The sequence below is a fragment of the Salarias fasciatus genome, chromosome 3 (genome assembly GCF_902148845.1).
Source record: "Salarias fasciatus chromosome 3, fSalaFa1.1, whole genome shotgun sequence".
In the NCBI taxonomy this organism is placed as follows: domain Eukaryota; kingdom Metazoa; phylum Chordata; class Actinopteri; order Blenniiformes; family Blenniidae; genus Salarias; species Salarias fasciatus.
Window position 1 is genome coordinate 17,930,434 of NC_043747.1, and position 27,967 is coordinate 17,958,400.

A 27,967-nucleotide genomic window follows, 5' to 3' on the forward strand; every position below is an offset into this window, starting at 1 on the left:
GTGTGTGTGTGTGTGTGTGTGTGTGTGTGTGTGTGTGTGTGTGTGTGTGTGTGTGTGTGTGTGTGAACTACTCATAAGTTTGTAATAACAATCAGTCAGCAACTTCCACAGGTTTCCGTGGAGCATACACATATTCATGCAGAAGATCAGGTGTTTTCTTTTTTAGTTCTTACAGAATAAGGTCATATGAATTCATTTACTTTCGTTGGGGGAAAAAGATAATTAAAGAGTCCAAATGAAACATTCCATCAGTATTTAAAAGTGAAAGGACGACATCTGGTGGCCATTTGTGGAAATGACCTGGACATTTGGACAGCAGACTCCCAACAGACGTAATGAGAAAGTAATAAAACTAGACAGTGAAATAAATTTTTTAAAATATATGTAAATTAATTGCAGAAGTGAAATACTATGGCACCAAAAGAAATGAAAATAAAGATAAATGAATCAAGCATAACGATTAAATACTTTACTTTGCAAATTCAAATACAAAATAAAATTTGATTAAATATAATTCGTAATACTCACAACTTTTTCTTCTGGATCCAGATCTTCTGTTATTCTGCCAAATTCCAATGAAAGTCTGTGATGGAAATAACACCAGAATAGAAGAAACACTTCTTTTTCCGGTCAATAAGTTCTCAATCAGTTTAGAAAAAGGTGGTTTTATTGTACAAGATTACACTTCATACATACAAAGTAATAGTGAGTTTGGTATTAAAACAGCCGAGATAAAAAGGAACTGGAATTTTATTCAACTTCAAGCTGCTTCTAAACAGAAAACCTTCACTTTGCCAACAGTTTAAGTGGGGAAACCGGTGAAACACAGCAAGACGAAGTTGTTTTTTCTTGTCCAACAGCCAGATTATGAACATTCCTCCCTCTGAATCTCGTCAATCTTTCATTGAGCTGCAGAGTAAAAGCAGACAGAAGCTCTGTGGAGGAACAAGCCTTCACATAAAAGAACATATGCCTTTAAGATCAAGTGACTCAACCTTTTCATGCCAATTAAAGCAGCAAATTATTTAAAAATTATTTTAAATCTTATTTTCAAATTTTAAAAAGAAATATTGGCACAGTTTCTGATGAAGGTACTGCCTGCAGACTGTTAGCTTAGCTTTGCACAAGGACTGGAAACAGAGGGAAACTGGGGGCTCCGGAGTGGGCGTGGCCAGAACGTTGGTGGGCGTGGCCACTACACTATCGTGTGTTTCACAGTTGAACTTTCCGGATTAAATGCACTCAGGTTTAAATCGCCAATGAACATCTTAAATTTGTAACACAGAATTTTGTGTTGCTAACTCAAAAGAATCAACAAAAGGGAGAAGAACTCGTTATCTATCAAACGTTAATTACCGAGTTTCGTTTCATCTCCAGTCTTTACGCTAAGCTAAGTGAAACAGCAGACAGCTGTAAACGTGCCTTCAGTTTAAAGAAATATTTTTACTTTCTCGGATTTTAAAAACGCCTATTCACCTTCTTAGAGTGAACAAGATAAAATGAAGCGTCTCAGAATTTAACTTGTGGGAGAAAAATGGCTGAAGATAGAAAAACTTCTTTTCCAGACTTCACCTGACTCTTAAACAAGCTTATTGATTTTTTTTTAAAAAAAAGAACTTCAACACAAACAAATGACATCTGGACTCGCTCAACAATCAAATATACATTTAACTCCGACTTTTCCCATCTTTAGTTCAACTTTTACATCCAATTCCAGTCAAATATCAAAACCTCACTATATATATATTTATATACACACACTGCATACAATATAAACACAAGTGTCTTCTGTACAGGCGTGCTGAGTGTCAAACTCCACACGGGAACGCGTGTTACAGTAACGGGAGTATAAAGCGATATATTCAGTATAACGTGGTGCTGAATGAAGGGAAACTCAAGCTCCTCCTCCGGTTCTCTGAACTGTGGAGATTTAAATAGAAAGAGGCACATTCAGTGAGCACACAGGTCTTTGGTAGCGTAGTGTCAGGCTGGTTAAACGAGGACAGAGTAGTGTGGTGAGTACGGTTTGTGGAATCAGACTAAAAGGATGTGTTAATGTGAACTTTCGCTTCTTCGGTGAGAAAAAAAAACCTCTTCGATCGTAGATTGTGGGTATTTTTCAGACCCTGTCCATCATGTCGGACTCCTTCCTGGTTCCTCTGCTCAGGCTCCTCCAAATATTCCACCGCTTCTCTGTTAAATTGTGCAAATCACTTTGTGAAAATCGGGGTCCACTTAAAAATGTCCGTATCCCATGGACATGCCCATGCCGAGGCCCAGGCCCAGGCCCAGCCCCAGGCTCTCCCTCAGCCCCCTCAGCTGCTCCTCGCCCAGCCGGATCTTGTCCTCCAGCTGCCGCTGCTCCACCAGCAGGGCGGCCTTCATCTTCACAAAGTGGCTGCGGGACGGAAACGAAAAACCGGTTGATAAAGAGCTCTGGGATTGGCAAGTCGGTGGGATGCCGGGCGACGCGGTACCTGTAGTCTCGGTGCTGCTCGGGCGAGAGGCAGCGGCCCAGCACCCGGCTGACGGCCTGCTCTCTGCGGTCCACGTGCTCCTTCAGGTCCTGAGCCTCTGACAGCTGCCTCATGAGCTGACGCTTCTTCTCCTGCAGGGGGAGCTGCAGGCCAGACGAAAAGATGATTGAAGATCATTTAGAATTTCCGTCTGAGTCTTCCATCCTTCCTCCTCCTCCTCCTCCTCACCCTCTCGTGGTGCTCGGTCTCCGGGTCCAGCGTGTCCAGCGTGGTCTCCACCCTCAGCAGCCTCCCGGACAGCGACAGCAGCAGACTCACCACCTTGTCCAGGTCTCCGATGAACATGCGGAACTTGTCCACCTCGTTGGGCTTGCACACCGACACCACCATGTTCTCCACCTGCGGACGGAAAGAAGAGGACTTCAGGCGAGTCGCTGCGGCGCTCGGTCCCACTCTGAGTTCGCTGGGTGTGAACGGCGTCTCCACCTCCTCTCCCAGCTGCGCGTTGGCCCGGATGTCCTCCTGCAGGCCCCTCTGCGCCTCCCTCAGCACTCCCAGCTTCTTGCGGAGGCTCTCCATCAGCTGCCTCTGCACGGGCGGAGGAGAAAACCGTCAGCGCGCCTCGAGGCGAGGAGGACGAGGCCGCTGCCGTCAAGGCGTTACCTTGTAGGTCAGCTCGTCGTCCTCGCTGCGCTCCCGCTGCTCGGCGAAGTCCTTCATCTGCGACAGGAGCTGAGCCTTGGCGGCCGACGTGCTGTAATAGGAGGAACAGCTGGAGCTCGCACCGGACCGCCTGAGGAAGGGGAAGCAAAGGGAGGAGAGTTTATTTTAGTTAAGCGTAGTTAAAACAAACAAAAAAAAAAAAGAAAAGAGAGAAAAAAGAAAGAGCTGAGATCTAAAACAGACTCACGGCCATGAAATACAGCGATCACAAACACACATAAATAAGAAGTGCAATCAATTACACAGGCGAAGTGAGACAAAAGGGAAACAAGCAGCATATGGGAAAGATTTTAACTCTAAACACAGAAGAAGAGGAGGAAGACGACACCAATGGAAGTTCTCGTTCATGAAACAGCCTGAAAATGTGTTTGTCCAACTAAAACTGATTCCTTTCCTAATTACGCCTCTTAACCAAACAGCGTCAGGTGCAATCAGAACACAGGGAGAACATGCAAACCCCAAACCCAGACCAGAGTCCACTGTTATTCTCAAATTTCATTTTTTCTTGCAAAATCTAAAAAAAAATTCTGTGAATTTTATGCTGAGCTACAGAAAATGAAGCCGTCTCTGTTGGGTCTGCGCCTGGTGTGACACCAGCGACCCGTCTGGCACCTGCTCCTGCTCTAACACGCCATCAGCCAGCTGAAACTCGGAGGAGGAAAAGAGAGCCGGCAGCAGCCGGGCGCTCGGGCCGGGTTGTGGGAAAAGCGGAGAATTGAGCTTAGTGACAGGAACAGTGAGGTCTTGTACGAGTCAAATGGTGTGTGAAATTCATGTGCGACACACACACTCCAGCGGTTACCTATCCAGGCTGTCGGTGCTGTGCTCCGTGGTTTGGTAGGCTCCCCTCCAGCTCTCCATGCCCGAGTCTCCCTCGCCGCCGTGGGGGAAGAGCTCCTCCAGGCTCTCCCCGGCCTCCAGCTCCTCCTCCTCCTCCGGCGAGCCGCGGCCCGGCGGCGAGGCCCCGGGGTCGCCCAGCGTGTCGATGTCCGTCTCCAGGACGGTGACGGGCAGCGCGAAACAGGGCAGCTCGCTGGTGAGGGGCGGGGCCCCGGCGGGGAGCTCCTCCTCCTGGAAGTCGTCGATGTCGGTCTCCAGCGGGACGTCCAGGTCGGCCTCCAGGCTGTGGGCGGGGCTCGGGCTGAGGGTCGCCTCCGACTCGGTTCCCGCTTCGGGGACCCTTTGCTGCTCTCCCAACCCCATCTCATTTAAGTAAGATGACAGTGGTGGTGAAATCCCGCCATTTTCGACCGCGGGAGGGAGCGCGGTGTCGCTATGGATTCTGGGAGACGGGGCTCTCTCCCACTGGGCTGCAGGCCTCATGACTGACTGCTGCTGGTGAGGGTTCACTGTTGGTCGGTTCTGCTCTGGACTGGTCTGAGGTGAACTGCAGAGACAAAACAAATGATTCCTTTTATGTACATGGGTTTGAGAAAGTTCAATTTACAGTCGGAATTTTAAATAATCTGTACAAAAATAAAGGTTTTAATCAACTGTTTCTCAGAATTATCACTGTTTTAAAGGTAACCCATCCGGGTTACCTTTACAACAATGATTATTTTGAGAAACAGTTGCAACTTTTGGAAGATTTAAAGGTTGCAGGTTCAGGAAAATGTGTGAAATAAGTGAAATTTATCTCCAAATTTTAATTTCACTGGCCTCACCTGTTCTCTCTGGACTCTGCTGGAGGTGGAAGAAGAGGAGGAGGAGGAGGAGGAGGTAAAGACGGTCCCGCCTCCTCTCTCACGTCCGTCTCCCTCTGGGGTGGAGCCACTGGCCTGAAGGCCCTCCTGGAGAACATGGGGCTGGGCGGGGCCACGGCGAAGGCCCGGTCCTGGAACGGCGCCGGGTGCTGATTGGCCGGGGCGTCCTGCGTCTGAACGCAGCTGCAGCGCGGGCAGCCGCCCTCGGACGCCTCCTGCCTCTCCGGCGGCAGGCTGTAGGACCTCTGCCGGGACTCCTCGGGCGGAGGGACGTAGGAGGCGGAGTGGGCGGAGTAGTTGGGGGGCGGGGCGGGAGCGGCGAAGAGGGCGTGGTGCGACGCGCGCCTGCGGTGGAACTGCTCCCACTTCGGCGGCGGCGGTCTGGGCGGCGGCGGCGTCTTCTTCCGGCCCTGCCTGCCCGCCGCGTCTCCGCCCCCTTCCTCCACCTCGCTCAGGGTCTGGCTGGCGGACATGGAGACGGACGGCGACCAGCGGTGGCTGCCGTCGAAGCGGAGGTCGTTCTCAGACATGGCTCGGCCTCGCAGGGCGAGCGGGGCGGGCGGAGGGGCGGAGGAGTAGCCGTTGTGGTCATCGCTGCTGAAGTGTTGCTGTCTGGAGCCCCAGCGGCCCTGATGGCCGGCGCTCTCCGCTGGTCTGGACTCACGTCTCCAACTGGAGTAGTCTCTGATGTGGAGAAATTAGAAATGTGTTCATTTTTAAATACTTCATCAAACATTTTATCTTAAGTCTTGTGATTAAAAAAAAAATATGATTTCCGATAAAATGTTATGCAGATGATGTTAAAGTATTCGTTCCTGTAAATAACAGTGTTCTTTCTCTTGACATGTCTTTTTTTGAAAAAAATGAAATGAAAGAGAAGCAGTTTGTCAGACTAATAGTTCATGAATGAACACAGATGGATATTTTCATAGAGGCCTCGGTGATGCCTGTAATGCACATGGGATACAGACAGCGAAAGTGCTCGAATTACAGTAAACGTTTCCTTTTTGCATTCCAGCCGCAGTGAACTGTGTCCGTCTCAGCTCAGATATGAGTGGAGGCACTTTCACCAGCCATGCGTGTCCTGAATGACCCCCGCCCCCCGCCAGACTCGCCTCACATCCCCACACAGGAATCATCGTTCCGACCTGCTGTCATTATGGCCACATTCTGAGCATGGATGATTGCGCCGCACACTTAGAGCTCATTACAGTCAAATCACAGCCGGGCATGACCGCGGAGGGATTTCCGCCCGTCACCGTACAATGCTCCGACCCCACCTAACGTCTCCGGGGATTCGCTTATAGTCAATCAAACAGAGATGGGGGGGGGGGCGCGCGGGGGTCAGAAGGGCCGTGTCTCCAGTTCAGGGGATAACCAGGTCACCGTGTCGTGTTGTTTTAATTCAGGTTTTCTGGCCGAAGGAAGCGACTCACCTCTCGGTCAGGCTGTACTTCCTGTTGATCTTGGTGGTTTCCTGCTGCCGGGCGGGATACGTCTGCGCGGAGAGATTTAGAGCCGGTTAATAACAGCGGAGGAACCGGAGGAGGGATTCAAACTGGAGCTAAGCGTTGGTCAGTGAGCGCCGGGCCCGGCTGGAGGGAAGTGGGTGTGTTGCTCCACCCTGCAGTGGACTTCCACACAGCTAACTGGGCCACGGGGAATTTCTGCTGATTCTGGAGACTTGCTAACAGAAACTGTTCAAATGTTGGGAGAATAATACTTAATAATGTTGAATAATGATACTTCATAATAATTAGCAGCGGTCATTAATAACAGGATACCTGCACAGCCCCTTGGACCTGGTTATGACTCCTCCAGAAGACACTGTGCGAACTCAGTGCACTCGCTTTATTGCTCAAGGTTATGTAGTAAAAAAAGAAAGAAAAAAGAAAGAAAAGGGAGTGGGGGTCTGTTTCTGTGCTTAAATGCACTGCTGGGGTCCACACACACACACACATATACACACACACATTCCTCCACAAAGATATTTTCTGACTGTCTGTGATGCAAATGTCGACTTTCAGAGGGTCTTTTCTTTAGCTCAGCTGACATACTTTTACAGATTTGATGATTTCTCAGTGTGAAAACAGCCTAAAACCTATCAAACAACTACATTAGTTATAATAAATTAGATTTTACAACGGTTTAGAAGAGGTAAGACATTTCAATCATTCACCTTTTGGTTGCTCAAAGCAGTTGTGATTCATTTCTCTGACGTAGAATTCGGGTATATTAGGAGTTGGAATTAAAATGTTTACTTTTACAAATACTAGCCAATCACCTCTTTGCCTAAAAGTCTTGTTATGACCAAGAGCCTGAAAGACATTTTGCAGAGACTTCAGGAATACTCCACGCTAATCCAAAACATTTTTGACCTTCTGTCAAACAAAAATGTGAAAAATGTGAGTTTCTGCACTGTTGAACTGGCACAACAAGTAATCTGAGGACATCGCCATGAACTCCACGAGTCTGTCTTTTTTTAAATGTTCTGATATTCTGACAGTTTATAGACCAAACACCCAATCAGTTAAATGGGAGATTGTTCCGAAATGGAAAAAAGCTATTAGCTGAGGATATATTTAAAAAAAAAAAAAAAGCATCCATCATGGTGAACAATAACACACTCTCAGTTATGACGCTGCTTCTGTGTCTTGGCGTGGATTTGTCTTGAAGTTTTCCATTTTATTCCAGCGCTCTTCTGTCAAGTCAACACATTAAACCAAACGTTGAGTATACCGAGTATATGGAGCTTGATATCTGAACGACAGTGGTCGACGTGTTTCATTTAGAGCGTAAAGAAAAAAGATCGCACGCAAAGTTTTCATCACTGAAATCCGAAGTCCATTGGGAAAAGTGAAAAAAATGCCTTCTTTAGGGCAGATTTGTGCATTATTGTAATGAGGTGGGATTTAAAACATAATTACATGTGACTTTGCCAAAAAAAATTAGAGTGAACTATGTGAAAACACAGTTGGATTTTTCATTGAGCAATTTCCATGAGTAAAATAACAGCAATCAATTAAATTTCTGTATTTTTAACATGCTTGTTTAAAATTGTCCATAAACACACAACGCAATGAATGATCCCCAATCTGAGAAATCCCACACTCACATCTCTTACTGCTGAAGTGTTGGACTGTATCGGATTTTATTACAACAATGCCTGATATGAAAGGGTCGTCATCTGGAGGAAAACCACACAGAAACTACAACGTGTTAGCTAAATACTTGCTTTACTGGAGATATACTGAGTCCAAAATAAATGTCAGTCGGAGGATAAAGGCACTAATCGATTTACATCCAGGGGATTTCTGAAAGTTCAGCCGTGGGGCTCGCGCCCCCTGCCAAGAGTCTCGGGTGAATTTGTGGGAAAAGCTGGAAATCAACGCTGTTATTACCGTGGACACAAATGTCCGCCGCTGTTGCTCAATCTCCCCACAGTTCCATGACTTAATTCAATGATCCTGTGAATTTTCAGTGAGGATTTCAGATTTGGACCTCAAACTGACCATTTGACCCTGGCGCACTCGGGAATAATCGACTCTGACATCCAAGGGAGGCCACTTGATCCTGCTCTGGTGAGGAGACAGTTTTTTAGTCTCCAGTGGTCTCGACAGATCCGTCCCAAAACCACAATCTGATATCGGTGATCTGCAAAGTTTATCTTCACTCTGAGACGAAGTGACTTGGTGTCAGTGATGCTCAGATTTGACTGCTTTTTTTTTTCCACTGAGTAAGCATTGGTCTGGCAGTGAGTGAAGAGCCAACATGAAAAAATGTTGAATGAGGAACTTTAATTTAATGCAGCCTGAGCATATAAATTAATTTAATATGAAACATATAACTTAACTGTCCAGGTATTCTTTACTCATTTGTTTTGACAAATCTTGGGTTTCATCTCCTAAAAAGAAAATGTTTCACGTATTCCCTTGAAAACCAAGCTATTTAATACAGAATAAGCATCACCATCAATGATGAAGCCAGCCTTACCTCTGCGGGCGTGTAGCTTCGCTCTGCGTATCCCTGCTGGTGAGGCTGTTGAGAGGAGCTGCTGACCGGATGAAAAGCAGATCGCTGCACTTGGTTCTGGAGCTGGCAGTGTGAGTAAGCCTGAGGCTTTGGCTGGAAGCTGTGGAGGCTCTCCTTGTGCTGGAAGTCTTGATTTCTTTCCCTGAAGCCGGAGCTGCTGTAAAACTCGTGACGTGAGCTGAGCTGAGGATCTTCTTCCCTTTCTCTCTCCCTCTCAAGCTCTTTCTCCCGTTCCTTTTTGAGACGCTCCATCTCTCTGATTCTTTCCATCTCTTTTTCTCTTTCCAACTCGAGCTCCCTCTCTCTTTCCATCTCCCACTGTCTCACCCTCTCCTCCCGTTGAATCTCCCTCAGCCTCTCCATTTCTAACTCCTTCTCTTGCCTCTCTCTCTCCTGCTGCCTCTCTCTTTCCCTTAACCGTTCCTCCCGCTCTCGTTCCCTTGCCCTCTCCTCCATTTCTCTCGCCTGTTCCCTCTCCTTCTCTCTCTGCCTCTCCCTCATGATGCTCACGGACTGCCTCCTGGCCTCCAGGGTGTTCTGAAGCAGGGCACCTTCCTGCTGAAGCCCCCCCTGGTACGAGTATCTCCTCTGGGTGGGAGGTGGAACCGGGTCCCCTCCATGGTGCTCTGGGTAGCGGGAGGTTTTCTTCTGCCTGTAGCCTGGAAGACTTGACATATTTGGAACGGGCACGCCTTTGCTCGTCGCCTCGAAAAACTTCATTCGATCAGCAAATGGAAGAATATCCGTCTCCTCGATCCGAGAGCAGGAGGAGGACCGTCCGTAGGAGGTAGAGGAGGTGAAGGCGCAGACCCCGTGACGCGACCCCGTCACGCCTAGTACTCTCTCGCCCGGGAAGCCACACTGCTGAGCCGGTTCCGGTTGGAGTTTATGCTCGGGGGTCCAACGCCAGCGGCGGGCCTTGCCGGCAGGCGCTGGCTCCTCTACAACTCGGATGCCGACACCGAAACTGGGAAGACCTGGATCCAGAATCTGAACAGACCGCGATGAGCTGCTGTTCTGAGGGTAGGCCGAGGACGGAGACCCTTCATGGTTGGCTTCACTGGAGGCGTTTGATGTGGTTTGTGAGTCTTGAGGAATGGCGGGTGCTGCAAATGACACTTTCGAGGGTTTTTCCTTGGAAGGCAGTTCTATATCTACCCCTTCCTCGATGAGGTCCGGGCCCTCCTCCTGGACAGTTTCTCCACTGCAGAGCAATCCTCCCGGACCACGGCTACTTTGAAGCTGGGCCTTTTTCCTCTGGATCTCGTTGCGGAGGTTGGTAGCGAATCGATCGCTGCGACGCCGGTTCCTTCGAAAGTTCCTGGATGAGTTTGACTTTTTCGGCGATGCGTTTTCTTTGACGTCCTCCTCTTTTTTCCCTTCCCCACCGACTGTTTTGTGCTCGTCTAATAAAGTGTCCATGCTGGCGGCGGCACTAAGAGGCGCAAAGTCACTCTGCAGCATCTGGTCGCAGCTTACTCGTTCCTGGGTTGACGACCCCACGGGTTCCCCCGGTACGCTCGCAGAGCGACCCCAAGGGATGTGGTGATGAACAGGAGAGACCGACCCACCATTGACGCTCCCCTCCAGCCTCTCGTTTGCATTACCAGCGTCAACATCCTCTTCCAAAAACACAGACCCTGGGGTTGAGCACCGGCTGCCTCCCCATTTGTTGGATAAGGTGCTACTGAGGTCTTCCTTCGCGGTCTGAACCGACGAGTCGGACCACTGACTGCTCACAGAGGGATTAGACTGATTGTAAGACTCTGAAGAAGTGCCATCACTATCAAACTGTAATAACTGAAGTTGCGTGGCGAGAAGTTTCTCAGGGGCGCTGTGTCTGTGCAGCCCTGTCGAGGAGTGTTTGGTATGCGAGTGTCTCAGTTGCGTCTTCCCTTGAGTCTCAGTGGAGGCGTCTGCAGGTAAGGAGCTCGGACCGGAGGAAGTTTGGGAGGCTGAGTCAGAGAGGTGATTTGAGGTGGTCTCTGGTTTGTATTCTTTATCACTAGTGTCACATCTGATTTGTCTATCTTTACTCTGTCGCTGCACAAAGTGGGAGTCTGAGGAATCTTTTTTGAAATTCCCAGTTTGTGCGTGTTCTTCAAGTATAGAGAAGCCATTCTGAATCCCTGATTCAGCTACCAGAGGAGACTTGCTGTCCTCAAAATAAGGCACTCTGGAATTTTCAATCGGAGCGGAAGCACAACGCTTGTTGACAACATTAGGGCGACTCCGGGTCGCCCGAAAACTGTCCTTCCTTGTTGGAGGCTGAGGGGGATTTATCTTCCTCCCCGCATCGCTTTCGCCATTTCTCACAATCTCAAAGTCTCCTCCCCTCAGCTCCTGCTCGTAGCAGCACGACGAGGGTCTGTCTTTGACCTCAGCAGGCCTCTGTCTCGGCCTGGTCAGCGATCTGGACTTGTGCGTGATCTGCTGAGCCTCATCTGGGACCTCGCCGGACGATCTCCCCAGGGTCGAGGTATCGCCGCCGTGGTATCCCTGATACGCCGGCCCCAAGCTCTGCAGGAGGTTATCCATGGAGCACGCCTCTCCGGGCCGCAGCGGCACCGTTGCGTAGTCAGACGTGTTGGAGCTGGCGGAGAAGGAGCTGTAGGCCGAGTCTCTCTTGTTGTTGAAGAGGGCGGGGTCGACGGGCGAGCTGTGCGAGTCGGAGTACGGCTGGGCGGTGGGCGTCGGGGTGTCCAGGCTCTCCATGGAGCCCAGGGAACTGCTCTGGTCGGTGGAGGAGTACGGTCTGGACAGCTGCCCCCACTGCATGGACAAGTCACTGCGGAGAGACGGACAAACGGTCAAACCTTTGGCTTCAAGATGTTTTACAGAAACAGCAGCCACACTTTATACTGATGTTATCAAACGTGAAGTCTGATGTTAGTTTTAGAGCTGGCTTTCTTTTTTTCTCCAAACAGTGAGATGTTGATGCACAACGTGTCGTCTCAGAGACGTTTGGTCTGTTCAGGCAGTGAATCTGTTTTCCATCAGAGCTGAAGATCCGCAGCGGCCTCACGTGTTTTCAGAGCCCCTCAGAGGAAGCCTCTTTAGGCAGAGAGGGATTTCCTCCTCATCAACTCCCCACTGCCCGGAGTCACAATTTCAGAGTCATCCTTTGACTCCTCTCATCCTCTTTTAAACGACCCCTTTCTTCCCTTTCTTCCGCTTTTGGATTCTTCTGGTCTCATCTTCTTTAGATCAAGAATAGACTCATTCCAAAATGAAAACAGGTTTTTGAGAGCAAGACACACGTATAAACGAATATTCTTTTAACTGTATGTTGTACAGTCTTTCCATTGTACACCTTTTTGTATCAAACAAGCTTGATGAAATAAAGATTCACCAATAAAATAGAGAAATAGATGAGAAACAGACAACAGATTCCCTCCAGAGTAGATAGATGTTTAATAATTGTGATATGTACCATGTTTTGCCTAAAAGATCAAACTCGACGCCACTCAACCGCGACATCCTGGATGTCCTGACTTGTGACCTCTTGTTTTGCATCAGTATCTTTCTTGTCCTCATAATCCTTTCACTTCCATTACTTTTTCCAAGAAAACAACGCCAAACAGTTTTCAGGAAAAGCCACATCACACAGGGAGCAAGAGGAGAGCTTTGGAAGTACGGATTTAAAAAATACATTTCTCACATATTCTATCACTATCTGTCAATACCCAGCAGACAGGGGAACCCGGTGTTCTTGTGCTTGGCTTACATTCAACCCATGAACCCCCCCAACGAAAATCTGCAGGCATTTTATTGTGGTATTTCTTTTTTCCTATAAAAAAGGGGAGAGGAGTCATTCGCCCGTTGTATTTCTTTGGTGTCTTACTCAAACAATGGGGAAAGTTTCCAAGGAGACAGAGGAGGGGTAACTGGAGGGAGAAATTTCTGAAACGACTTTGATCTTAAACCGGCAAAGGGAAACCACCAGAAGAATATCTCCAGGCTGTTTCTGGGGTATTCACGGTTTACAGTTTAGGCTTTAAAAACCTGGAGGAAAAAAAAAAAAAACGATGGTTTTTAAAGCTGCAAAATGTTTGACCACAACTCAATCTTACTAAAAACATTTTATGCTCATGTATTCCCATTATGAGGCGGTTTGTTGACTTGTTGTGGTCTTTCGTCTGCCCAAGAGCTTAATATTGTGTTCTGAATACATGAAGAAACGGACAATGACTCAGCATGTTTCCACTCGTTTTCAATCATGTCATGTTACAGAAACTGGTGTTTGGTGAATTGATTTACTTACTTGTACTTTTAAAATTCATATTGGGTCAAACGAAAAATTAACTGATGATATTCCAGATATTTGATAAATCCATGATTAAGCTTAGACGATCATAAACGCCGAGCTGCACGGCGAACAGGTTCCAACGGTGGAAGATAGTAGAGTGACTGGTCAAAGGAAAGAAAAGGGCTTCGCTATCTGCATGAGAAAATGCACTTTGAAGGAAGTGAGCAATGAATGAGGCAGGAGAAGCTCCAGCGTACATCTGACCGGGGTGATGGAGGGACGGAGAGAGGAAATGAGACGGGAGCCGGGCAGGAAATGACAACTCCTGCACAATCGGACGGCAATATGGAGCGTGTGAGCGAAAGGGTGAGCACACACACACACGGACACACACACACACACACGGTGATAACACTGCATGCCGGTTCAAGTAAATACAAAATATTTGATTATGCAAAGACTTTACCAAATTGTTACATACACACACACACACAAACACACACTTACACTGTACAAAATGTCCTTCTCTTTCACACAAACACAGTTTACTGGATGTCTTCCTCTCTTTGTCCACATGTTCTAGAAGTCACATGCTATTGTCCAGAGTTATGCCCGGAGCTGCCTCTTCATCAGATGGTGTGTGTGTGTGTGTGTGTGTCTGTGTGTGTGTGTGTGTGTGTGTGTGTGTGTTTTTCTACGATGAGATCAGGCAGGACAAACTGTGGGAATATGGGACCCACACATGCTCCTGCATGTGCGCCCTCACCGCTATCTAATCCACGGGGGACTATTAAATCTAATAGTGGGGCATTATATCACCGATTCTTATCAAAAGAAGAACAGTGCAGTCCTGTGACGTGCCGAGCTGCAGACAAACAAAGCCGCGAAGGTTATTTTTATTGAGTCAACATACAGACGGTGGGGACTTCCTCTTTTCCTTTGAAGGATTACAGTTTAGCTCGCTGAGATCATTCCCTAATACAAAGATATTTACGGGGAATGACTGTTTGATTCAACCTGCCTGGGCAATTCAGTCATCTGTTCCTCTTGTACTGCAGCAATGGAGGTAAAAAAAGGTCTCTCTTTAAAGCTGTACAGTTGATTATTTTATTACAAAAAGACACATTTGTTCGCTCAAGTTGTGGAAACTTTCTCTTTTTCTTCCAATCATTGGCTTATAAAGTTAAAATTTTTGACGTTTGCTGGCCAAATATGGCCAATAAAAGCACAGCCTCAGTGTTTAGGATAAAATCTTCAGGCGAAAAGACCGTTGAGATGATTATCAGAGTCCATCAGGGGGCCGGCTGACGTGAAACCAAACCATTACATTATGCTGATGTTTGCTGACGACCTTCTGACTTAATGACACGTTTCCTCTCGTGCCACTGTTGCATTATGCTGCTGGGATTTTATGGGAATTTCACGTTCTTGAACTGTACGAGAAGAATCACATGACTGCATGTTCAGCATAGAAGTTTAAAAAAAATGGAGAAGTAGCAACTGCTTTATAACAGAACCATTTACAATAAACTGTGTGAAAATCCCTTTTGTTTCTCAGGGCTTCACTTCAATCATACAATTAATTCATCCTGTCACCAAAAAATGATTGTGTTTAAAAATAATTGCTATTTTAGCTCCTTTGGATGCAATATTATCGACATTTCTGGGGCTGGAACATTCTTTGAAATTATCACAAATCATCGACAACCTTTATATTTTCTGCATATTGTCATTTATCCAGGTAGGAACCGTCTCAAAGCTACTGAATCAGCTCTTGAAAGACATTTTTTTTGAAGAAGACTGTATTTGAACGTACTTTTCCTTCACTCGGAGTGCTTACTTGCTGAAAAAGTCCACCTGGCACCCGCAGACAGACAGCCAGGGAGCGGGTCGCCGGGACAATCTGATTGGTTATCGCTTTCGAAATGTTTGAATAGGAGTTAAAAATAGGCCAATGGGCTTCCTGCGTGTGCTGTGTTGACTTTAAAACACTGATGTCACCCGCTTCCTGGCGACTGTTGCTCTTTTTTTGGGACAGAAAAGTCCCAGACGGTGACTTACAGATGATGTCCAGCGGAGTCATAAGATCGCAGTGTGTGACTCAGAGCTTCAGCGACTCTCACACAACACACACACACACTCACACACACACAATTGGAATAAATGTAACACACCTCATTTGTTAGTTTACAAATGATTACAAAGGATTTTCAAGATGGCGGGCGGCGGGCTTCTCTCACCTGTTGTCGGTGGAGTGCCAGGGTAGTGTGAAGGCGCCGGGGTGGATCTGCATGGCAGACGGAGGCGGGGGAGGCGGGAGGGGAGGCGAGTCGGCCGGGGGGAGGCAGGGCGGCGGCGGCGGCGGGGGAGGGGGAGGGAGGGGCAGCTCCGACAGCTTCGCCAGGTGCCAGGAGTGAGGCCTGATGAGCGGGACGGTGCGTCTGAAGAGACAGGAAAAAAAAACACACAGGGGACGGTCAGCGGACGGCAGCGCCCACTAGTGGCCCAGAAACGACAGCAACGTGAAATATGGCTGTGAAAACCACAGTCACGAGTGTCTTGGAGCATCACATAAAGCGCAGATCTACTGCGGCGGCACGTCGCCAACTCAAATCCTGTGGAAACGGCTGTCTTACATGATGTTTGGCGTTCCACTGCACTGCCATTAAAAAGCAATCCAACATGTACAATAGTCCCCCCCCCCCCCCCCCCCCCCAAGTCTGATCTGCAGCCAGACATTCCAGTGCATCCCCAGATATTCCCTAATTCCCTTATACAGACTTCCGATCCCATATGCTCGCCAGATTCAACTCGACCCCCTGCAGCCGGAGTGTGAAAGCCAGACACAGAGAGAGGAACGCAAAGACTGAGTGAAAAAAGAAGAAGAAAAAAAAAACACTCGAAACAACGACCAGACAGCGAACATTCTCACAGTATGAATAGTCCTTTATGAGCGTAATTGTATATTTTGGAGCAACACTTGGTTTGAAGTGCTACTGCTGGACGAGAATCACATGAATGGAGCATTGAGACCGGCAGAGCAGCGCAGTGGAGACACTGAAGTTGAACTCGACTTTAGATGGAAACACAAGATCACTGATCTCAGACACTGGTTTCAACAAGACTTTATCTTTTCTTTATTTTCATTTGACTTAAGTTGGTTGAAACTGAGACCCACATCGATGGTTATCTTGACTTTATTTCTGCACCTGAAGACTCTGGATTCATCTCAGTTGAGGGGTTTGTCTTGGTTAATTAGAAACTTGTTGGTATTAAGCGAAACCGAGTTCAGGTCTTCCAGGACTCGCCCAGCTTGAACTTGTCTTGTCTGAACCAATAGTTTTGACATGAGACTTGATTCAAATTCCTTCTGCTTTATTGAGGATGTTCCTGTCAAGAATGAAATCTGACGAGGATTCGTCTTGGTTCAGCCAAGATCTTTTTCTTCTACCTTTCTATTTTTTTGTCTTAAACCTTATTTGAAGTCCCTGAAGCTTCATACAGAACTTGACTCTTTTGAGGTTTCGTAATAATCAGATTGATTGAATGTCTTGAGTCACTGACCTGATTTGGACCATACTTACACTCAATGACTTAACAAGAAATGACAGCTGAAAGATTTATCTATTCAGTATGAACTTGATTTACAGTCTTGATTTGGTCAAGACTGATCGAGACTAACAACTCTGAAGCGATCTTTCCCGATCGCTAATCACTGCCAACCATCTGTGTTACTGTGCTTTACCCGAGTTTGACCTGAACTTCTTTTAACTCACTTCTTGCACGATGTTTGCGAGACAGACTTGAAACTCGACGAGGATAACAGGTGGTGGGCAGGATGGCAAAGCATTAGAAGAAAATCAAAGTGCAACAACACCTCAAACTGAAGAGCGTTAAGGTCCTCAGAAAAAAAAAGCAAAGTACAGAAATGTAAAATGAGACTATTCCGGGTACTTGAGAAAAACATTTGGAGGTACAATTTTGGGAGAAGAATGCGGATCCTGGCACCACGAGGGAAAGGAAAGGACCGTTTCTGAGTATTATTGTTTATGATAAAGCAAGGAGCAGGAGACCCATTTCCAAAATAAACACTCCGGTTTCCTGGTTCGGACTCCTTAAGAGGGATTTCTATCTCAGCTCGCTGATTGTTCGACTCTGCTGACAATGTCCTTAAATTATCCCCTGAGAAAGTTTATGCAGAGCCCATGTGTGTGTATGTGTGTGTGCATCTATGGCTGCGTATGTGTGTGTGTGGACCGAAGTGTGTGGGAACTATCCAAACTCTACCAGACAAAATACCATTATCAAACATACCACAAACATCAGCGGAGCTACCACCTCCTCTTTTCCTCCAAGTTTAGCTTTCAGAGATTGATGACTGCGAAAATGAAAACAAACAATGTGACGCCAAAGTTAGATGGAGACGAAATGTACGATAAGACCAAGGGGGAGAAGAAAAAAAAACCCTCAGAAAATGATGATAAATGTGCTGACTTGCAAGTTCAGGATCTAATATCAAGATCTGCTGGACTATTTTTCGTGGCACTGCAGGGGAGAAATGAATCCTCCTTCAAAAACCACAGAACTGTGCGTCCAAAACGCTGAGAGCAGCGCCTCAGAAGAGCGTCCGGGATCACGGATCCAACACGCTCAGCGATTCACAGGACGGAGCAGAACGGCGTCTCCGCAGGGACAAAGACAGGTGATGGACGGCGGAGGAAACGCGACACTCAAAGGAGGAAACCATTAGTAGGATGCTAACACGCTGCAATGATGGATGGATGTTGGTCATGTAAGTTCGGTAAAATATTTCACTCAAAGAGTAAATTTTGTCCAAAAAGTCACTGAGTTTGGAAAAATAACATGCGATTAAAAAAATTCATGTCGTGAAGCAGATGAAGGACTGGTTTCCATTTCTGTCCGTCCAAAAGAAACAGGACTATTTAATAAATCTCCAAGTAACTATGTTGTCTTTTATAAAATCTAAAAGAGTGCACACTTGAAAATACATATGTACAGTTTGCTCTAAGTCAGGTTTGGGAAACATAAGGCCCGTGGGCCAAAACTCGGCTGCCCGAGACTCCAATCTGGCTGGCCAAGTCACCAAGGAAATAACATTTAAAATATTGATTTTTTTTTTTTTTTACAAATTTCTACAGCGTAAACACAACATTGAGATCCGAGTTGAGATATCTGTGATGATACTGTGAAAGCTAGCCAACTAGCATTAGCCTCAAAGCCATGCTGCCAGGGTGAGTTCGTAAAAACATCCACAAAGCAACAGTTACAAGAGAGGCTTTCTTTACATTTCACTGTATTTTACACTGCAACGTTTTACTAAAATTGGCTTTATGTTGAGATTACAGCAATTTTCCGTTGTAAATGTTTGTTTTTTTTCAAAATATATGCATTACCATCATGTATGCACTGCACCACAACAACGAAAAACTCTAAAATTTAAATTTAAATGTTAATATGGCACTAATTTACATGTCTGAACCACTCGATGAAATTCTGAACTCAGATGTATACCAAGCTGCATCGACAGTTTTGATGTTCCTTTGTTCATTTTGGAGTAGATTACAATTTTAAGTCCGCTACTGAATAAAATTCAGACAAAAGTTAAATACTCAACGGCAGAAACTAGGAGCCAGGAGCTCAAAACCAGGCGCGGTGTTGAAACAGAAAGCTGGTGAACAATGGTTTGGCCTTAAGTGAAAACATTCACCCAAAAGTCAAAAAAATAAAGAAATAAAAACCTGCTGCACACATGCTTCTCAAAGGTCATCCTGGAGAGCGATGAGTTCAAAACACATGTGGAGAATTTTCACAGGAGTGTATTTGCAGATGTTTAAAATGACTGATTCGTTGATTAACCGGACACAAGAGACATGCCAGACAACAGTCACTGTCCTCTTCGACCTCTTTGACCTCAGCATCACATTCCGACCAGCCGTATCAGTACAACTTCATAATAACATCATCCGAAAGACGCCTGCTTTCGGTTTCTGACACTGTAACCGACTTGGCTACCTGTCCCAGCTGCCCAGTAAACGAGGAAAGTGGAATCACATGAGCTACGTTTCTTCCTAGAACTGACTGGCAAACAGTGAATACCAGCGTGTCTTTGACATGGAAACAGAGCTAATGGGATAATCGACCACGGCCACGGTGTCACTGCGGCTGAAATCAACCAGGAAATTCAATCAAGTTAGCAAGAGCACAGCAAGGCTCTCCATATAGACTTTCTATTTAGGTTCTCTAAAAGAAGAAACTCAAGCATGCAGTTGAGAATGAGAGAAATCCAGGAGAAAGAAGATGGACTGCAGCAGCAGCAGCTCAAGGTCAAGAAATGGTGCCTTCGGCTCTGAATGAGCCTCTATGTAAGGATCTGCTGGAATGTCCCGTCTAATGGTCAGAAGCAGCAACAGCTGACTGATACCACAAAGGTCGCCGCGCATAATCTGAGTCACACACACACAGCCTCAATACAGTTACAGTGCAAATGCGACGACCGGCGGGCAGAAACACAGAGCCGGAGTCTGGTAAGAAGCAATATCAGCTCGTTCTACCCAAAAAGAAGCCGTTTCAATGGGGTTGTTCTGGTGAAAAGGTGTAAAATGTACTTGACAACTGCTCCCAAGGGGGGGAATGAGTCAGCCAGAGGATGCAAACTCAGTACTTTCTGCTGCACCGGTGGAATAAATCGTCAAAAAAGAAGAGTGAAGGTGTGAAACTTACCGGACTGGAGAGGCTGAAGCGCCCGCTGTCAAAGCGATCGCACCTCAATCTCAAGCATCCTCCAGTGAAGGAGTTCAAGTTCAAGAAGTTGGGAAAGTTTAAGCAGCACAAGTTCAGTAAAAATTCCCCGGGGGAGGAGTCTTCTTCGCTTTGTCATAAAAAAGGGCTTTTCTTTTGTCAGCTGCTGAGGCCTGCTGGGAGCAGCAGGTTCTGCTTGGAGCGCCGCGAGATGCAGAAGCGGGACTCCGAGTCCCGGGCGCCGACGTCCATCTGACGGCGTGGAGACGGCGGCAGGTTCTGAGCAGGAGGGGAAAACCAGCCGGCGGTCCTCACATCCCCTCGCCCTCCTTTTCCTCTCTTCCTCCTCCCTCGCTCCTCTCGCTACAAGACAAAACATAACTATTCCTCCCTGCTGCACTCCTCCTCTCTCTCCCTTCTCTCCCATCTCATTCTGTCCCTGCCTCGCTCGCCCCCTCCGAGGCAGGATGTGTGAGTCAGGGAGAGAGGAAGTATTGTGGAGACCAGATAAAGTGGTGGATGGCTGCTAAAATAATACCCAGAGTTCCACACTGTTATTGTTTGACGAAGGGAAAAAATGCAGCGCTGCTTCCTCTTCTGTACATGTACGTATGTGTGTGTGTGTGTGTGTGTGTGTGTGCGTGCGTGGAAGTGTGTTTGCGGGGCATTAAAAAGAGTGGAGAAAGCAGAGACTTGGACAGACGAGGGGGCTTTTTTTTATACCTTGGCGGAGAAATGAGAAAAACAAAACGTGGTGAAAGAAGGGGGAATGTAGGAGAGGATGGGAGGTCTGCAGGAGGATGCACAAGCCTGCACAACGATTAGACAAAAACACAATGCGTGGAGGCGATGGAGGAACCGGGCCTCTTCGCTCTTCTTATCACCGAGGCGTATTTCTTTTAGCGCGCTCTTCTGCAACAGGAACACGATCAAAGAATTAATGGCTTTGACCACTGAACCCTCGGCCCCCGATAACGTTGACATATAAAACTGTCTGAAAGAGGGAAACTTCAGGCCTTCACCAAAATCTAATATGTGACAAAAAAAAAAAAAAAAAAAAAAAAAAAAAAAAAAAAAACAGCAGCTTGAGTGAAATCCAGCATTTCCAGCTAACAGTTCTGCGGCGTGACCTGGTCACGCATTTCATGTTTGTTAGCTACGGCCGATACGATCTGCATGTGACTCCTGAGCGGGCGGAGGCCTGTGTCGGTGCTCCGCCCTGGCATGGCCGACATGAGGAGGTGTTGGCGTCCCGCATTAACGGTGTTAAAGTTTAACCAGCCGCACAACGGCAGACGCTTAATAACATGAGGCCCTCGCTGGGCTTCAAAGGGTTTCCTGGAGACTTATATCTCCTGCAGACTCTGTGAAAGTGTGCATGTGTGTGTGTGTGTGAGTGTGTGTGTGTGTGTGTGTGTGCCCGAGTGGATTCCTCACATTCCCTGTCTTCTCCTGAAGGGTGAAGGGTTAACTATGCTGGAAAGCCTAAACAACCTCACCTCCTCCCCTCCAACCTTTTGTACTCGCCTGATTAGAATCTATTTGTTTACTTTATAGGTCTCCTCAGTGTGTGTGTGTGCGTGTGTGTGAGTGTGTGTGTGCAATCAGACCTGTTTGTTTGCCCTGTCGGGCTCTCATCTCCCTGATTATGTATTTCTGAATGACAAAGCCACTTGTAGACACGCAGTTGCTGTTTGGGTGCATATATGAAAACATGTAGGCCTCTGCTGAGTCTCACACACACACACACACAGACACACATAAACACACACTCGTTGCATACCAGGTAATCAGTACAGTGAGACTAGGCTCATACCAGAGGTCGATGGCAGGAAGGGTGAAGTCCATTTCAGCCCGAGCAGCACAATGCGCTGTTTGTTACTGCTCCATCCCCACGATTGTGTGTGTGTGTGTGTGTGTGTGTGTGTGTGTGTGTGTGTGTGTGTGTGTGTGTGTGTGTGTGTGTGTCCACAATCAGCCATCTATTTACAGCGCTTGGCTGTCAGGAACGTTTTTGAGTAATTTTTCTATAAAATGTGTCATTTACCTGCAGCGGAAAGGCTAAAGGTCGTGTAAAAAGAAAAGGCTCCTTCCTGCAAAAACATCGGTGGAAGTGTCTGAAAAACACACACTTTTTCCACAGAGATGGGAAGTTAATCAAAAGGTGGATCTCGAACCTCTTTGCACTGTGATTTCTGCATACACATACACGTCTTAAAAAGGTAAAGACGTCTTTACACAAACAGAAATACAGCATTTTAGTGTTTAAATTAAGATCTATTAGTTATGCAAACACATCCTGGCGTGTATGGTGGAAAGTTCCTGAGGAAAGTTGGGTATAATATGTCTTTTCACGGAGTGGAACCAGCAGGGCCGTAAAGCTTTGGGGAAGAAGTCGGCTGTGTATTATTTCCTGTTGTAATTTTCTGCTTCAACAGCTCGTAAGTGGTTTAGTTTTTCATAGTGAAGTGCGATTGGACTCGGAGCCGAGCCGTTGCTGAGGTGACGCTCGCCGCGGCGGGGCGGAAACCTCAGCCGCCCCGGCCACGGCGGCCCCAGAACATCGCGTACGCTCGGCTGCGAGACGGAGCCGTTTTTAAAACCCAATGTTGTTGTTTTTTTTTGTTATTCTTCATTCTATTCTGTGGAATCGTCCCTCCGTCGTCGTACGCCGTGACCTCCAGGAACCTGCGGCGCGGCCGAGACGCCGTCCATGTGTGTGTGTGTGTGTGGAGTCAGACCAGTGTCACGTATCGCCGAGTCGCAGTTTAATGGGCCGGTTAATAAAAACCAGGCCGGAGGAGACAGATAAACTGTAGCAGACCACACGCGTGGAGCGAGGCGCCCCCCCGCCTCCCAGCCCCAGACGCTCCAACACATGTTGATGCAAACCGGTGTTCGGCTTGCTCTCCGAGTCAACCCACGACACAATATACCGATTAAATGATTCACAGTTGGTTTTATGTCTCTTTACAAGCTGACGAGAAACAGAAAAGCTGCTTCTTTCTTTGACTAAAGGATTTTTTTTTTTTTTTAGGGAAAAACTGTAATATTCCATGAAATCGATACTATTGAACTCAGATTGTGTGAATCAGGGGCAAGAGAAAAATCCATTGGTATTTGTTATTCAGTCTACTGAAGTGAATTTATCACAATTCTTGTCGTTCGCTCAACTTTCAACAATATTATCTTGCATGTTTGCCTAAAATCAAGCAGCCCATCATCACTTTGTAGCTTCAAAGATGAGATTTTCTTCTAAATCAATACAACTTGATGTATCGGCTCTGCTGACGGGTCGAGGTATTTTAATAAACACTGATAGATTGTAAACAGGAGCTTGTCTGACTTTGCTCCATCATACTGGAATACACTCAGCACCATGCAGACCTGCTGCTTGGTTTTTTCCAGTAAAGGATTATATTAACCACAAAAATAGGATGCCGCCCTCGTTAACTCGTGTCTCTGTCCACTGGGGCCGCCGCCGCCGCTGCCAGGAACCCCCCCCCCATTGTTTCTGTTGTGATGTTCCAGCAGAGGGGGAACACACACACCACAACACAACAACACTCACTCACCAACGAGCCCACAGTGTCAATATTTCACCCTAAACAGCATCATGGCCAAAGGCGACTGCAGGCCAGGCTCTAATTAGACCCAGAACGAGTGTGTGGTGAGTGTGTGTGTGTGTGTGTGTGTGTGTGTGTGTGTGTGTGTGTGTGAGGAAGAGGTCTTGAGGAATGCCAGGAATGCCCATTGTTCCAGTTTGGAGAGGAGTGATGGGGGGCAGACTATTGTGTTTCACGGTTCTTGGCACCGCAGACCTCAGTCTTGCCTCCAGTCTCCAGGGGCCGTGTGGTACAAAACAATCCAAACAGCCCCCCCACCCCACCCCCGACCCCCCCGCCTTCCATCTGTCTGCGGTAAAACTCAACCCAGTCAGTGTGTGTGTGTGTTCATGTACGTCTGTTCTGTCAAGCTCCTCTCCGGACGTCAGAAATAAGTCTCTCCCAACAAGTTGGCGTTTAGGCGGTGAAGATCTGGACCGTCGGAGGATAAACTCTCTTCCAGGAAGAGACGGAAACAAATGTTTCGAATGAACACGAACAAACAAACTGTGAAATGGAGAAGTGCTGTTGAGGCAGCCGGGGAATGTTTAAACTTCAGATTCTGCTTTTAAGTCTTAATCCGGGACATCGCTGTGAATGGATTCATACATGGAGAGGATTTGTATTTATTTAAGTGACGCTGGATCGCCATGGGGGGGCACTGGAGGGCTTCAGGGGGGGGAAAATCAGCGGGTCAGGGAGATGCCTTTTTCTGGCCTCACTTCTTTCTTTTACATTTTTTAAATAAAGTCCTGAGAAAAGGAAATAACTGGAGGGTAAAACCATTATTCATCCTGGATAAATCAGACATGAAAGTGCAGTAGAGACAAAAAAAAACCTTGACAAAACAATGACAAGTTGAAGAAACTTGGTAAAATTTTGACTTGTTGCACTGTAAGTTTTTGTTCAATTATTAGTGTTTTTCTATGTTTGAAATCTTTCATCACTTTCAGAAAATCAGACATTTTTTTAACTGTGACATTAAAATTCAAGCAAATAACTGATCCTGTTCTGGGTTATCAGTAAAAAGGCCTATGCTCATTCATTTATTATTCCTAAATATTAGCATTTTAGTGTTTTACCTTTTAAATTTGCCATTTTAACGTATAATTCCTCTGCCTCTGTTGTGTTTCCAGTTGTATTTCACAGTGATTTCAGTATGAGCGACATAAATCCAATAAAAGGTCTCCATGTATGAACAGCCCTGATTTTTGTTGTATTTAATGCTTGCGGGGTTTGAAGCGTGCCGGCGGCGCCCTCCTGACAGGTGCTGTTATTTCCCGCTCAAGAGCTCATGTTCGTATCAAAGTCGGGGGGATTGAGTCAAAACACGACCCGCTCCTCCCTTTAACACCCACTTTCCCTCGCTCCCGCTCTTTCATCTCCTCGTCCTCCTCGCAGTTCGTCCCGTGGCGAAAAAAAAAAAAAAAAAAAAAAACTGTTTAGGTACGGCGGAGCGGCGATGAGAGAGCGCGCCGGGATGAAAGGACTTTGTCATCAAGTCCTTGTTTACATCAAACATCATACGGGCCTGGCCTGTAATTATCATTTCAATTTCCTCGTGCTGCCACGTACTGAAACTCCGACCGACTCCGCGGGATGGTTCATGTGTTCGATGCCCTGCGATCCCTCCTCCATCTCCAGTCTTTTAGAACAGGTGGCAAAGTGACAACAGGAAAGCAAACATTTCAGTCCAGATTACAAACTACCTGAAATCTACATGAGATTGAGCCAAATTAAGCAAACGTCAAACAAAACCATGATTTACGGTCGAAATCCCTTTGATTATGACCTTACAAGATAAACACGAACATCTGTGTCTAAAGAGCGGCTTCCTCTTCCATCAGCGGCTGCAAATAAACCGTTTCCCCGACGAAAACTGTGTGTTTTCACACAGAATTCGCCGACGCGCTGGATCCGTGCCGGACAGGAAGTAGGAAGAGGAAGCTTTGGGACAGGGAGGAAATGATGCCAAAGTTGAGGAATGTCCTCGCCGATCTTTCATGGCCGCCCGCTGAGAAATACTCACAGATACACACACACACACACACACACACACACACACACACAAGCAGTACAGTCAGATCTAACAAAAGGTCGGTGAAAACAGGAAGTACTATAGAAGAAACGTTTCCAGGTCGAGCCAGCAAAACATCCACGGCATTCTTTCCCTTCCAGAAATATATGGGAAAAAATCATCACAGAGTTCAAAATACAGTATAGTGAGGAAGAGCGAAACGCTGCTGGAGGCCGGCGGCGGGCAAACTCTGAGTGGAAAAACGATCGGAGCCGATGAAAGCTGAAGAGATGTCTTTTTTGGTTCCATTGTTGGGAGAGAAAAAATGCATCAATGAGCAATTCTTCCAGTCTGTGAATAACTGCTCTCGGCATAAGTCGCCGGGATGACGGAATAAACCAAAGCAGCAACATTTTGGACTCAAGAGAACCTCAGAGCAGGCGAAGTCTCAGGGTCCAGGACAATGGTTGAGTCAACTTTGGTTTTCTTTGACCAGATTTATACTGCCAGATCTACCATCCATCCAATCCATCACAATGACAGGATGTTCAGACAGAAAATTCAGTCAGTGAGAAGAAATCTTCGTGACATTTGGATGCTTAATGATCCAAACCTGCGATGCTCTCCAGGTAATAACGGTCTGCAGCCTTCGCTCTATCAATAGAAGCAGATGGAGGCAAAAATACCAGCGAACCGATTAAATTTAGAGAGCTGGACTGCCAACCAACAAACAAAAACATTACTTACATAACATGAGCGCAGCCTCTGAGGTCTGGGAACGGCTGTTTGCTGACGTCAGGTTACATGTTTGCCTAAACGTTGTGGAGTATACGGCCCTACGGGGGATTTCAGAGGAAAACCTCTTGGCTTGTGATCGCAGGAAAACGCACAGGTGGAGCAAAAACAGAGGCTGCGTTCCAATAAGCTTTCCAGCGAGTGATCCTGGCTCCACCGCGTGGAATCCGACCCTTGTTAATGTTATGAGGCACACCTGTGCATTTCCTCCATTGACATTTAGTTAAAAAAAAAAAACTATTAAATGTGGATTTCGTCTGTTTTGGAGGTTTTTTTTAGGGGATGAACACAACCCTAGTTAACAGCAGTGTGGCTCCTTAAAGAGCCAATAAAGCATCACCCCTGATATAAACTCTCCCAAGGACAGAACCGCGCCGTCGTCTTGCCCTCCACTGCACTGCTGGGCCGGCCAGTAAATTCCTGCGGCCGGCCAAATTTAGCCTTTCTTTGGCCTTACTGTTCCTCCAGCAGCGGGAGGACAATGCGGCGAGTCTCATCCGAAATGGCCAAGGAACGGTGAAAAGACGGCGTCGACCAGAAGAACATTTCATTAGACGCAGAAGAATAAATTACGGCTCGAAATTCTCTGAGCAAACAAGCGCGCGTGCCGGCTCCGTGTTATGATTGCGATGGAAGCCCGTCGGACAGAATGCGCGCTTTGATAAATCATACCCGGGCCTCCGAGTCCCACGCTGGGCAGAGAAAGCTGCACAAAAGCAGCATTTTTTAAAAAACATCTCTCTCGCCAAGTCGCCACATTTCCTTCCTCTGCACTTACATCATATCATTAAATCCACTATGTACATTTTCCTGCATCAGCTGAAAAGGCCATTTATTCGTACAACACTGCACAGGGGAACCCTGGCGGGCCGCTTCCTGACGTTTCCAAGACAAACCTGTGAAGGGCATGAAAATCCAGAGAGGAGGATCGTTTCTCGCCGGTAGAACGTATGCAAACGGGGGGTGGGGGGGAGTGAGGCTCACATTTGGCAGAGATGGTGGAAAGCCTTTGAAAGAATGGCATCATGGAAGGTGACGTGGCCTGTGGCGGCGGGAAAAACGGGATTCATAAAAAGAAAAAGAAAAAGAGCAGCCAGGAGCAAACAATGCACTGAGAGGAATGTTAAACGTGAAGCTCTGTGACTTGTTCGGTCCGGGGTGGTGGTGGTGTAGGGGGGGGGGGGGGGGGGGGGGGGGGGGGGGGGGTTTGCATGTTCTTGATTCAGGAAATTCAACACAATAAGAAGCTGTTGGAGTCGTGAGTGGAACAGGTCCGACAGTGACGGGAGCATTTCATGATTTTATCCAGATGTGAACATCACTCTGCCTGTTTTGCCGATGTGAATGACGCTAATGAACCTCAAATGGACTCTATTTAAAGAAGCTGCTTCAGCTCGGGAGTCTCATTCCTGGCTTATCAGCCTCATTCTTCAACTCACACACAATCAGGCTGAACTGTACTCCAACAAGCAGAGATAGGGATCGGGACGAATTCAGCCATCGGCTGTAATTTACACCTTCATGAGACAAGCAGCCCAAATTTAGGCCAATCATAAACTATAACGTCATCTAGGGCTGGGCGATATGGCAAAAAAAATGATCACGAT

General features: G+C 47.0%; 1 protein-coding gene across 2 annotated transcripts in view; it reads right to left on the bottom strand.

Annotated features, from left to right (window-relative positions):
• Positions 1 to 655: 655 nt before the first annotated feature.
• Positions 656 to 27,967, bottom strand: part of shroom4 (shroom family member 4) — a 61,145-nt gene continuing 33,833 nt past the window's right edge. Inside the window, exons 1-11 of one of the 2 annotated variants that reach the window (XM_030088284.1) lie at positions 19,926 to 20,369; positions 15,425 to 15,625; positions 8,897 to 11,723; positions 6,340 to 6,401; positions 4,865 to 5,587; positions 4,003 to 4,587; positions 3,141 to 3,270; positions 2,964 to 3,065; positions 2,706 to 2,876; positions 2,478 to 2,620; positions 656 to 2,398 (exon numbers count right to left, since the gene is read on the bottom strand). In XM_030088284.1, the coding sequence (XP_029944144.1) occupies positions 2,236 to 2,398; positions 2,478 to 2,620; positions 2,706 to 2,876; positions 2,964 to 3,065; positions 3,141 to 3,270; positions 4,003 to 4,587; positions 4,865 to 5,587; positions 6,340 to 6,401; positions 8,897 to 11,723; positions 15,425 to 15,477 (4,959 nt within the window). In that variant the 5' untranslated portion in view covers positions 15,478 to 15,625; positions 19,926 to 20,369 and the 3' untranslated portion in view covers positions 656 to 2,235. Of the gene's footprint in view, positions 2,399 to 2,477; positions 2,621 to 2,705; positions 2,877 to 2,963; positions 3,066 to 3,140; positions 3,271 to 4,002; positions 4,588 to 4,864; positions 5,588 to 6,339; positions 6,402 to 8,896; positions 11,724 to 15,424; positions 15,626 to 19,925; positions 20,370 to 27,967 lie in introns of those variants that run through there. The other variant, XM_030088283.1, reaches the window with a different exon arrangement.